Raw genomic sequence first — 13,388 nt, forward strand, 5'->3', positions numbered from 1 at the left:
TGCGTCTCCTTAGAGAAACACTTCAGTGTCTCAGCTTTGTCGCCTAAAGATTTAGTTTACTTCAGAAAGTTTCATAAAGGAACATCTCATCCTTCAGTTTACAAACTTTAGAAAATCTTCGATTCATAGAACGCAGTTTGGACCTTTTATTTATTTAAACATTCTTTGAGAGCGTTGACCTCGAGGCTGATTGGCCACTTGATCCCCAGAACCTCTGAAGTGTAAATTTAATTCCAGCAACAAGACACAACATCTGCTCACTGTATTGAATATAACAGATTATCACAGAAATGTACAGTTTCTACTGATGTGCGACTCAGCAGCTGTTAAAACATAGTCACCAGTAACGGTGAAATAAATGGAGTCTGTCAAGGATCCATAAAGCATCAGAGTCCAAACTGCACTTCCTCAGTTTCTTAATAATAAACCAGAAGTTATTTATAGTTAAAAAGATCTTTTCTCGACAAGATGGGACTTCTGCTGAAAAGCAGACGCTGAGGCCACAAGGGAAGTTTTGTTAAACTACTTATTTCAGAGATGCAGAATGAACCTTTATGTTTTATTTAATTAAATTAAATTTATATTACTCTGGCTTAAACTCAGCTCACTACACTGCAGCCCTGTAGTCACAGTAAACTGGGCTCATAAACACACACACACTGAGACACATACACACTCACACACACACACACACACTCAGTTCTTTTATTAATTTGGATAAATATCAGTTCTGCTTGCCAAACTTCTCTGGTCTAATTAAATAATTCGGTGCCGAGCAAAATAGAGCAATTAGAAACTGTTCCAGGGAAATGATGACGTGAAGAGAGAAAGGCCTTGTGTAAATGTGTGTGTCTGTGTGTGTCCGTGTGTGTGTGTGTCTCTCTGTGGGAGGTATGCCAGTTAAAATGCCACAAGAATTCTGCAGAATTTCCAGGGGAAGCGACTGAGGCTCAGGCATGTGGAGACTGGGAGGAGCTCCTGCTGGGAATGCTGTGAGCACCCTGGGACAGATGTGCTGGAGTCTGCAGGACGAGGCCGAGCACATACTCAGCTGCTCCAGAACCGGACCCGGTCCAAACCCGTCAGAGCTGCTGCAGACCGCAGCCTGGATCCTAACAAGGGTCTGGAGAGGAGTTGTGACCCTTCAAAACAAAAGTGTGGCATGAAATTAGACTGAAAACCATCTGCCAAAGCAGTTGTATTCAAAATGACTTGTTACGTGTCAATACTCAACCTTTACGTTTCTCTATAAATAGTGTAGTCTGTAATTAAAGGTTTACAATGTGTACATTTTCTCAGTATTTTAATTGAAATTTTAGATTATTTAATTCTCCATTTTATACTTTCACATGTGCTCTATGTATATTTCTAGTCTCGACCTGATGTGAAGTGCTTTTTAATAATTGATATTGTGGTCTGTCCGTCTGCTGCTGTAACAAGTGAATTTCCCCAGCAGGGGGATATAAAGCTAATCTTATATTGATTTTATTAAGCAAAAAACGAAATTATCAAATTTCAGCCTCTAAAATGTTTGTTGCTTTTCTTTGTCTTTCTTGATTTGTTATTTTGACCTAACGCTACCACACACAGTTGTGTTTCTGTTCCATTGTGAGTTCGATATCGTGCTGTTATTTTCATTCAGCCAAACTTTTATTGAAGACGTTGCAGAGAGGGAACACAGAGCAGCCATTCAGGGTCTGGAGGTGAAGGGAGGAGGTGCAGGATCACAGAGGGGCCTCAGTTCGGTGTGAGGGAGGATGAACACAAACACACACAACCCTGAACGCATGAATAATGTATTGTAAACATGAGTTGTTCATACGATATTTAATACACTGAAATGTAGTTCACACGTCTTTATTATTACAATAGACAGTAAGTTGTACCAACATGTTTGTGCCTCTAGGGAGCGCTGTGTTGAACGTGCCATCACTCAAGTCAGCGTGAGTTATGGAGTTTCATGCTTTAGACTTTATGACATCATCTCTACCAGATGATCATAAATTATGAGACAGACTTGTATTGTAAACACAGACGATAACAAACGACACACAGCGTAAACATCACACGTCAGAGGGACATGGGACAATGAAACACAACCTCCTGCTTCATGTGTGGGTCCAACTCCGGCAGACTCACAACAAACATTATCTATTTAACACTTTACTCCTTAAAGACTTAATGCATGGCAGCTGCTTGGCCCCCGGGGGAGACAGAGGTCTGATGTCTACTGGGCGCAGTATTTAAATGAACAACGCAAAGTTTCCTATAAGCACCAGACGTCCTCCCCCCCTCGCTCCTCTCCTGAATGGCATCTTGGATCTGGTAGAAATTACAGCTGGAGGAGTTGATGTCATGGAGCTGAGAGGAAGGTCAACAAGATTCAAAACAAGCAGGAGAAAACAATCCCAGAGTCAGTTGATCCAACCTGAAACTAAATCTTTGTGTTTTAGCTTCTTTCAATTAGTTATCGACCAATAATCACTTCTTTATTTCTCCTTCTTTATTAAGGAAAAGACAAAGACAAGATGCAAGTTGTACAATTTCGTTTATTAACTTCTCTCGGATCTGTGACTTCAAAATGCATGAGTGCAATATACATGTGTAGCATAAAGATACAATCAGCGGATAAATATAAAATTCATTAAAATAGTACTCTAGTTGTGAAAACTGTCACAAATCACTACAAGCCTGCCCGTTGGCCTAAGCACACACGTCTGGTTGCGTGTGATCTTCATACTCGGTGGAGGTCAGAGCTGGGAGAGGTGGGGGGGCGGAGAGGAAGCGTTGTCAAGTACCGTGTGTTTTCCACGACCAAAGTCTGAGCACTTCCACGGCTGCTCTTCCTTCCTGGTTCTATTTTTGCTTAATGCCAAAGAGAGCAGCCGCCTGGTTTCCATCCAATGTGTGAAAATGGAAATTCATTCCACAGTATTCCTGTTACGTGAAGATTCAATGATCTCCTCCATCTCATCAACCTCCTCCAGGCGTGCTCACTATTCCAGGAATCCCGTGACATGTGGGCCGGGACTGCAGCACCGAGCACGACTAAACTCTATAGCTCTAAAAAGGTTTATAGGAATATATATATATATAGATATAAATAAAAAGCACATCAGAGAGCAAAAAACCTGCACAACAAAACAATCTAAAGAGTTTGCACAGACACATCAATGGTTCCATGCCCGTGGTACAAAATTGTTCTCACTTCCTGGATTAGCGTCTATAAGAAGGCGGCTGGCTAAAGACATCACTGTGCATCCACACGGCGAGCAACACTATTCACCAGTTCAGAGTCATTAACGATAACGATAACCAGTAAGTGTAAAACTGGTTAGTGGCTCGTAACACGCGCTTTAAATTTCCCTTTTCTAAAGTTATAATTGAAAGATTACAGTATGGCAATGATGACTCAGCATCCAGTGGGAGGGGAGCAGAAGCAACCGTCACTGGTTATGCTGGTTAGTGATGTTAGGTTTAGGTTTCCTGCTATTTATAAGTTCTTTATAATTATGGCTCGCAAGCCGGACAAGTTAATTAAACCTTGCTCCATATGAAAAGCAGAGAGAAGTTGAATCAGCAGCATGGAAGCCATTTTCCACTTCAAACGTCTCGTGTAAAACCCAGTTATGAAATTAGACAATTCAATAGAAAACTCTGGTATTTAAACTTTAAAAGATGGATTGAAACCATCCGTTTATTCTAGTCTTTCACTTTTGTTTGAAGCCGGTTCTGCACTTTGGTAAACAATGGTTGTTTCAAACAAGCTAAATAAATACATTTCGACTCGCGACCTGAAGAAAAACTTCTGCACTCTATCATTTGGGGGTTTTTTTGGTTCGATTTTCAACATCCGGAAAAAGATTTGATCAAAATTCAATCTTCACCCGAGTGGTTCGCAGTGTGGATGCACAGTGACGAGCAGCGTCCACTTCCTGTGAGGTTCAATCCTGGTGACTCTACATCCCGTGGACAGAAGGTGTTCAGGCAGAAGATGCAAACCTAGTCAGAGCGGAGAGAGGGAGCTCTTCTAGTGGAGGGGGAAACCCCGGCGCACAGGCAGTGAGATAATGTCTAAACAAGCCACTGGAGATGATTACTAGAACATAATGTGGTGGACTGTAAAGACGGGTGTGTTTTAAATCTAGATGTGGATGTCTGTAGTCATGGCAGCGTGGTCCTTTCTTCAGAGTGACGATGATGAATCATTCAGAGCGGTGGATGTGCTCGGCTGCGGGTTACCAGTTGTCTAGGAAGTCGAAACCGGTCTTCAGGATGTTGTTGCTTGTGTTGAACTGGGGAGAGGGAGAGAGAGAGAGAGACTAGAGTTAAACACTGTCCGAGGCTGGAGAAGACAGTCGACACCCAGATGTGTCTCACTATGTCTGGGATCTATCAACGATTCCCCCCATTTATTTTCGTTGTATACACAAAAGCTTTTCATCAAGTTTAACTCGTTTCATTTGGTTTGTTTGTTCTCGTGTGAAGCTGTGAATCCAACGTCTGGTTCTGTTCTGATCCGACGTGATGCTGCATGAAAACAGTCCGACCTCACATCCAAAGCAAACGCTGTGCTGAGTCACTGTTCTTATTTCCCTCTGTAACCTCAACAAAGTCTGTTTAACAACTCACCTGACAGAATGTGGGGCTGAGGTCTGGGTTGGGTGGAGCTTCCACCTCTCGCTGCCTCTCCACCCGGGTGGGGATGTTGGCGGGCTTCGATATGAGGTTGGAGGAGATCATCTCATCCAGGGTGTTGCTGACGGATGGCAGGGTGCTCTGGGACCGCTCCCATCCCGCCACTGAGGAGGACACGCTGACCGGGGGGGCCGGCTTCGACGAGATGGAGATGGAGGCCGGGGGGGCGGGCTTCGACAAGATGGAGATGGAGGCCGGGGGGGCGGGCTTTGACGAGATGGAGATGGACACCGGCGGGGCGCTAAGGGTGATGGGGGCCGGGGGCTGGGGAGCGGGGGGCTTGGGCGCTTTCTGCTTTGCGGGTCTGGTTGGAGCTGGAGGGGGGGGCTCCGCTGCCTCAGGCTCCTTGGGGGGGGCGGAGGATTCCTGTGGAGAAATTGTGGCGTTGACTTCTGGCTTTGTAAGATTTAAGTTAAGTTTTGCAAAGAACAAATTGAAATATTAAAATAACTCAAAGAAAGAAATTGTTATTGAAATTCTTTTGAGGCTTCTTGTATAGATAGTACGAGTGGTTTTTCAGGCTTTGCAGTAAAAGATATTAAAAGTAAAAAGAGCAAAGTGGACCTCATCGCTCACCTGTCGGAGGTAGGAGGGGAGGGGCTTCTCTCCTTTCTCGATGGACTTGATCTGACTTGGGGTCAGCGACTGGAAGTCTGCCTGCTCGCCCTCCAGCCTGGACCTCTCGGCACTGATCTTCCAGAAAGACGACTCCTCCTCTGGCCTTCGCCCCTCGCTGACGGTCACCTTCACAAAACAACAACTCATTCTATTAAACTGCTTTAGATATTAAAACAGTTTAAATACCAGGGCCCCTCCGGTAGTAATTGTTCTATATTGAAGTTAAGATGATGCTCATTGAAATAATTAAATTTCTGGAAATGAGCCTGAAGCATCAATAATGTGATGAAAATGAATTCTGGCAATTGAATTGTTTCCTTGGTTTCAAAGCTCAACTATACTAAGACAAACGGAAAATACAAATACTTCTACTATGTCTTATCTCCACTAACGTACAATATGTGAGTATTTCTCACAACCAAAACTGTACACCACAGTGACCTCTGACCCCAGAGGGCTCCTCATACCTTGGGTCCCATCTGGCTGGAGTGAGGAGCCTTGGCGGACTTGGATTCCGGCTGCGAGGCGGAGACTCCCTGGTCGGCAGAGCCCGGTGTCAGGCTGAACTCCAGCTGACTCTGAAAAACGTGGGAAGTAAATTATATAACTATAAAAACATAGAACCAGTGGTTATATAATTCAAGATATTTTAGGATCAAGGAACACGTCACAATTCTGTCTGAAACCACTTGTGAATAAATCTATATATTCTTTTACCTTTGTTTCCCATGAGAAGGGAGCTGAATGTTCATCCTGCCAGGTGAGGTCCTAAACACACACAGACACACAAGCTGCAGTTACACACTGAACAAACTGTCAATAAACAAGGAAATTAGTTCATGAGGAAAATAAGAAGATAATTACACAACAATGAGCCGAAACTTTATGACTCACAGATGAAGCAGGTAACACAAGTTGTCTCTTAACAGTGGCTTAAACCCAGTCTGGGACGGACGGACGGACGGACGGACGGACACACACACACACACACACACACACACACACACACACACACACACACACACACACACACACACACACACACACACACACACACACACACACACACACACACACACATATATATATAAATGTATGATACACACACACAAGTGTTTCACTAATCATTTTAAAATAAGAGCACTTTAATGAGAGATTCCTCAACCATGTATGGCACTTCTATAAAATGAATCAATCAATCAATCCATGTTAAAATCACAGTGTGCGTAGGTTCATGACGTCACCGGGACGTCGCCCATCATATTTTAATGGCTACGTGGCTAGTTAGCATCGAAGCTAACCGTGCTACTGGGACCTCAGACCCTATCCCCTCCCGGCCCCGGCCCTCAGACGCCGCGGTGTGAATACCTCCTCCCCGAAGTGGACCATCTTCTGCCCGGTTTGCAGCAGCAGCTTGGGGTAGCAGGCCACCTCGTCCCGCTCCACCCGGTGCATCGCGTACCGGGCTCGGATGTGCGGGTCCATCATGCAGCTGTCGATGGCGCAGTCCTGCTCCTGCGGCGACATCTTCTCCCAGGTGGAGCCGTGCTGCGCCTTGATCTTCTCCCGCTCCTGCATGATCTTCCTCGCCATGGAGTTGATGGAGGAGAAGTACTCGAACTTCTTCTCCTCCGTCCTGAGGCCCTCAAGCCCCGCTACGGTCGCGGTCGCCATCTTTGGCTGCTCCCAGCTGTTGATGTTGTGAGGAGAAGGAGGGCGGGGTCGGCCGTGCTTAGGGGGCGGGTCGTGGGCGTGGTTTGTTCTGAGCGCGTGTAAACGGCGCCCCCTTGTGGTCACTTTCCAGGCTCCTTGTTTTCACGATGTTATTAATATAATTTATAATATATATAATAATAAGTTTTTCCTACATCATAGTTTGGAGTCTTTATATCTATGATAAGTGTTTGATGCTGATATAAAATAACAACAACAAAATATATTACCATTGTACCTCGATGCTAAAGTTAGCATCACATAGGGAAAGAATTTCAACCTTTTTTCAAATTTAATATTTATTCTTTTCTGTAAAAATTGGAATGTGTGTAGGTGTTTTTTCAAACAGAATACATGTTTCATAAAAGTGACTTTAATGAATTCATGAAATTCACATTTGGTTACAAGCACAATGTGCATGCAGTCATGTTAAAATACAAAACATGTAAAAATATTGTCATTTTCAAAAGCGAATCCCTGAAAACTTTAACAATTTAGGAGAAAATAGAGCATTTTATTGAAAAATAGGCACGTTTACACATGAACACAGCTGGCAGTGATGTAAAAAGGCTTTTGGTCGATGTGAGTGAGCACAGAGACAGAGGTCTGAGCATTGATGGGTCAGGTCCCTCTGACCTTCAGTCCAGGTTGTCCCAGGTCACAGTGGACAGTTTCAGGTGGAAGTGTTAAAAACTGTCAAGCAACACAAGACACAATGTAAAAAGCACAGAAACTCAAATTGTGTCATATATTGTAATCTACGCAATATGTCCCAAAATTACATTTTCAGGAACTTTTGAAGCCTGAAATAAATAAATAACCCTCAGTGTAATGTTGCAGGCCACGGTCTGCTGTGAGACACATCTTTAGTCACACTCCTGTTTGTTTGACAAAGTGTGTGACTGATTTAGATTTGCCTTCCGGCTCGATGTCCCTCAGGCTTTGCTGTAAGTGGTTTAGTGGAGGCCGAGCTTCTCGTTCTTCATGTCCTGGTTGAAAGGGGGTTGGATCGCGATGGGAGAACGGGAAGCGAGTTTGAACTTCTGCCGGGCTGAGCGAGCACACAACAGGTAGAAGACCTCGGCCACGTTGAACACCACAGAGATACAGGACATCACCAGCATGAAGATGATGAAGATGGTCTTCTCCGTGGGACGCGACATGTAGCACTCGACGGTGAAGGGGCACGGAGCTCGGGAGCAGACGATCCTCGGGTCCATGATGAAGCCGTACAGATAATACTGACCCACGATGAACGCGACCTCCAGAATGATTCTGAAGAATATGGAGGTCATGTAGGTCCCCAGAAGGTTGCCCTTGATCTTGACGTGGCCTGCTTCATCGGAGTACTTGGGCTGTTTGAAGCCCCCCGAGTGGGCGTTGTTGTATTCTCTCAGCTTGTTCTCCTTGCTGATGACTTGGAGCACGTGGCCGAGGTAGACGAGGGTCGGCGTCGACACGAAGATAATCTGGAGGACCCAGAATCGAATGTGGGAGATGGGGAAGGCGTGGTCGTAGCAGACGTTCTTACAACCGGGCTGTTTGGTGTTGCAGATCATGTTCGACTGCTCATCGCCCCAAACCTGTAACATCACAGAAATGGCTGTTACTAAATGTGCACTGTAAACAACAAACAGACTGGGAGCTTTTAGAAAGAGTTGTTTTATTGACTTTAAACAAATCATCAAAAGCCCCCTGGTGGCATCATTATGGAGGTGCACTGGAGTACTGCTGTGTGAAACTACACAAAATGATATTGTAGGCAGGAAACAGACGTTTAATGAACTAATTTGAAAGGCTTTTTTAAATAGCCGATTTAAATCCAAATAGATATATTATATTATATATATATATATTATTTTCAACATGCAAAAAGCTCAATTTAGTAAACTGCACTTGTATTTATAATAAAAATATGTCTGGTCACAAATTAAAACCTGATGAATGCAGCACTATCCTTTCTTTATGGCCACTAGAGGATGTTATTCCCTCTACAACTCCTGCGTGCCATTAGTCAGTGATGCACCGAAGCTACAGAAACGTGTAAACCGCCACACAGACCTTCTCTGCTCCAGCTCCGAGGATCATGATCCTGAAGATGAAGAGCACAACGAGCCACACCTTCCCGATGACCGTGGAGTGGGACTGGACCTTGTCCAGCAGAGACGAGAGAAAACCCCACTCACCCATGGTCCCTGAGAGGCAACAGGAAAAACTCTATTAATGAATTATGTGGAAACAAAACGCACTAGAAAACATGAACAAAAAAGTTAAATATAATGAAAATGTAATCAATCTTCTATAATAGCAGCATATGTATGTTTTTTTATAATTCATCAGCAACTATTCTTATTTTAAATGACCATGATTGTACCGCAGAGGAGAAAAATATAATAAAAATGAAAAAATTATAGGTTAAAATGTTCTCTTTAAAAAAAAGAAAAGTTCTAGCTGCTGTAATAGATGATGATTAATGAACATGAACATTATTAAAAACAGCAAAGTATCTTTTGTTGTGCAGACACATGGACGTGCTGTAAAATCCCTGATGTTCAGAACATAAAGAAGAATCTATAAAATCTGTTATATAACTAAACTTTATCACTGAAGTGTTTTTACAGACAATCGTAACTACACATCATTGCTTTATGTGATTTTAGAAATACATTGATAATACATATTTATTTATGGAAAGTGCTTTAATCTGAATTATTAAATTCCTCTAAACTCTGGATTTGTTGCACACGCAAACTGACACCTTTGCAAAACTCTTCCAAGGCAGAAAAAATGCTCATAGTCATGATAAATACCAATATATGAGCATAAAGGAGATTATTCGATCAACTGAAAATTAAAGCATTAAATGAATGCTTGAAATAGTTAAATTTTAATCTTAAAATGTTAAAGTAACGCAACAACTCACCTTTAAATGTTGCAGGTTTTGCTCCAGACAAACAGATCGGTCGGCAGCTGTGGAGCCGAGTGACAGAGAGGCTGCTGAACACGAAAGATCTGCCTGTGATACCTTGAACTTTAGATTAGCTGGTGTTGTGCAACAGGCCGTCACGTTGTCGAGACGTTTGTGAGATGATAAATCTCGAGTTGACCATTTTTGGGCTCAGCTCTGAAAAGATTGCACTGGTTAATACTGGGTGGGGTTAATCCGGTTCATGTGTCATCGTTCCTTTTTTACCACACAGCTACTGAATTAATGAAGTAAGAGGGATACGTGTGCGATCTCCACACACACTAATCCAATGTTGTACAATAACCCAGCAGGGAGAACACTATGTCAACGGTCACGTTGATTTAAAAAAAAAAAGAAGTTTTTATTTCCTCCTCACAGAGATTTATAAGATCTCAACAGACGGAGGAAATCTCATATTGTTGACTTCACAAAGATGTCTCATTGAATTTGAGAAAGTCCTTGTAATATTTATTCATGTATTTATTCCCCTTTGTATAATAAAGTAGTATTTTTAAAGCTAAAGCTATAATACTTCAAAAATATGAATATTTACAGTTTTTCTGCCCCTTTTTATGATAGTTTACTCAATATATAAGGATTTTTCATTCATAATATGATTTTGAGGAGCTGTGCCTGACATTATATGTTGTTTATTTTAATTGTTTTATCTTGAATATAATTGTTAGACTCATCAGTAATGAACTCTTCATGTGGAAGCACTATTGCAGTAAATATGTGAATAGTTATTTGATGTTGAAGTGAAAAGTGAATGAAACACAATATGTATTCAACTTCAACCATTTAATAAAAATGAGAAAAAACATACAAAATATGACATCAGAGTTTCTTCACCGCGTTCATCATCATCTTCATCATTGTTCAGTAAGCAAAGTAATTTCAAGTCCTAGATAATGAGCATGACAATAGCTTGATAAAGGACACATTCAATAACTGGGCACAGACAACATTCTGCTCACTCACAGATAAATAAATAATTATCAGTATTGCACATTTTCATAAATCATTTGATTTCCATTAAAAAAAGTATAAAATTGGCCCCTAAGTATCACTTGAGCTTTAATCATTAGGCTTCAAAACAGCTTTAATGTCATATCTTCTTTCAACCTCACAGTTACAAAACTTCAATCTTTACATTCTGAAACAAGACAATTCATTTTAATGAGTGTTCAGGAGCAGCTTCTCCTCCTTGGCCCCGTCCAGGCCTCCTCCGATGCTGATGCTGTTCTCCATCTCCATGTTCAGCTTGTTCTGCTTCAGCGCCTCCTCCGTGGCCGCCCGCCTGTAGTTGGACAGGCTGGCCGGGTTGTCCGACGAGTTCAGGTGCCGCGCTCCCTGCTTGGACCTCCGCTTGCACCTGGAGCAGAGCAGGTAGAACACCTCCAGGACGTTGAGGAACAGGGAGACGCAGGCCACCACCAGCATGAAGATGATGAAGATGGTCTTCTCCGTGGGCCGGGACATGTAGCACTCCACGGTGAAGGGACAGGGCTTCTTGGAGCAGGGGAACATGGGGACCATGACGAAGCCGTACAGGTAGTACTGGCCCGTGATGAAGGCGGCTTCAATGATGATCTTGAAAACGAGCTGGGTCAGGTAGCTCCCCAGCAGGCTCCCCTTGATCTTCACCTTCCCCTTGTCGTCTGTGTACTTGGGCTCTTTGCTCAGCTTGGTCCCACCAGAAGCCAGCTTCTTCTGCTCCCTCAGCTTGTTCTCGGCGTGGATGACGTGCACAGCGTGGCCCAGGTACATGAGCGTCGGCGTGGACACGAAGATGATCTGGAGGACCCAGAAGCGAATGTGCGAGATGGGGAAGATCCAGTCGTAGCAGACGTTCTCACAACCAGGCTGCTGAGTGTTGCACATGAAACCCGACTGCTCGTCGCCCCACACGGCCTCGGCACCGGCGCCCAAAACCATGATCCTGAACAGGAAGAGGACGCTCATCCAGATCTTCCCGACGACAGTGGAATGGGACTGGACCTTGTCCAGCAAGGTCGACAGGAATCCCCAGTCTCCCATCTTTGAATGTGATATTCAGATACTGATCTGAGATGGAAAGAAGGAAAATACTGTAAATACTCTGTTGATCAATAGGAAAGAAATCACAATTTTGGTTCCACCTCTGCTGTGGAAAGAAGGGCTCATTGTTCTGTTTCACTAAGATGAATCACTTTTCATTTTTTTGGCAGAGCAACACGAGAAGGAAGAAGCAGTATAAATAAATCATAGGCTTAATAATCAACTGATGAAGAACTGCAGAGGTAGAATAAAACAAACAATGATTTACAATTTAAATATATAGATATCGAGAGAAAGCAATGTTTAGAACAAGAAGAAATATTATCATGATGATGAAAACATTATTATTACAGCACTTCTGAAAAAGGAATTATATGAAAACTGGGTTTAAACATTTTAGGCCTCAGGCAAATATGATCAGATAATAAAGTACTACAGGTTTAAACTTCAGCAGTAAAGCTATGGCAATGAGAATGCATGTAAATCAGCATGTGGAGATATAATATATATTTCTGTAAATCTATATAAAAGCTCAGTTTTCAGTACAGAGAATAGAAGGTGCTGCATCTTACCTGCTGAACTGGTCAGGGCTGGACCGTCTCTGGTCAGATCTAATCACCTACTGAGAGTGGACCTTGGATTTTTCGCTGGGTGAGGACAGCAGGACCTGGGGAGGACTCGTGTTGCACAACCTGCATGTGGCTCTCGTGTCATGTTGAGCCAGTCAGCAAACCAGAGAGGAGAAAGTTGATGAAACACCCGAACAAGAGGACGGGTGTAATAATTGATAGGTGTGGTATCTTCGTTCAGGGGCCAAGATCCAGTTCTGGACTTTACACAGGCCATAAGACCACGTATCTCTAACTTAACTTTGAAACCACACTACTACAGCTTCTCTTGTTTTGTCTTGTAACAGTTTGAAAGTGCTCATGCTGTCCAGAGATACACTTTCAATCCACTGTGTCTTTTTACAGTTGAGTCCCAACACCTGTCTCCTCCATGTTCGTGGACAGGGCCGGGGCCAAACTCAAAAGTCAAAACACAAGTCAAATAAAATTTAATTTTATGAAGTTCTTCTCTCACTGATGTAAGTTCTGACAAGTTTGGCTTTTAATTTGTTATTTGATGCTGTAAAATTGCGGTGAAATATCATGATTGACAGCTGAGACCGTCTCACGATTGGTTGAAGACACGTATCAACACCATGGCTCCGCCCTGCAGCACATCCAGAATCTTTTGGCTTCGTTTCTGGATCGTCCATCTTTAATTTCTTTCTAATTATTAAGAGAACTGTTTAACGTTTTTGTAAGACGCTGATACATATTTTTAAAGACAGTTGAGTGACGAGGAA

The 13,388-nt window shown here is 42.9% G+C and overlaps 3 protein-coding genes across 3 annotated transcripts; all 3 read right to left on the reverse strand.

Moving 5' to 3' along the window:
- Nucleotides 1–2,531: 2,531 nt before the first annotated feature.
- On the reverse strand, nt 2,532–7,012 carry c18h1orf198 (chromosome 18 C1orf198 homolog). Its single transcript, XM_062410747.1, has 6 exons — nt 6,685–7,012; nt 6,034–6,084; nt 5,784–5,894; nt 5,275–5,442; nt 4,633–5,064; nt 2,532–4,295 (listed from the first exon to the last, which is right to left on the reverse strand). Exons 1-6 carry the CDS (start codon nt 6,988–6,990, stop codon nt 4,239–4,241), a joined length of 1,125 nt encoding a protein of 374 aa, XP_062266731.1. The 5' UTR covers nt 6,991–7,012; the 3' UTR covers nt 2,532–4,238.
- Nucleotides 7,013–7,386: 374 nt separating this feature from the next.
- On the reverse strand, nt 7,387–10,112 carry LOC133973100 (gap junction Cx32.2 protein-like). The gene is made up of 3 exons (XM_062410750.1): nt 9,953–10,112; nt 9,091–9,224; nt 7,387–8,612 (listed from the first exon to the last, which is right to left on the reverse strand). The coding sequence occupies exons 2-3, from the start codon at nt 9,217–9,219 to the stop codon at nt 7,986–7,988; spliced, it is 756 nt and encodes a 251-aa protein (XP_062266734.1). The 5' UTR covers nt 9,220–9,224; nt 9,953–10,112; the 3' UTR covers nt 7,387–7,985.
- A 671-nt stretch (nt 10,113–10,783) lies between these two features.
- On the reverse strand, nt 10,784–12,767 carry gja13.1 (gap junction protein alpha 13.1). Its single transcript, XM_062411502.1, has 2 exons — nt 12,610–12,767; nt 10,784–12,064 (listed from the first exon to the last, which is right to left on the reverse strand). Exon 2 carries the CDS (start codon nt 12,035–12,037, stop codon nt 11,174–11,176), a length of 864 nt encoding a protein of 287 aa, XP_062267486.1. The 5' UTR covers nt 12,038–12,064; nt 12,610–12,767; the 3' UTR covers nt 10,784–11,173.
- Between the last annotated feature and the right edge of the window lie 621 nt (nt 12,768–13,388).

The sequence above is a fragment of the Platichthys flesus genome, chromosome 18 (genome assembly GCF_949316205.1).
Source record: "Platichthys flesus chromosome 18, fPlaFle2.1, whole genome shotgun sequence".
Lineage (NCBI taxonomy): Eukaryota > Metazoa > Chordata > Actinopteri > Pleuronectiformes > Pleuronectidae > Platichthys > Platichthys flesus.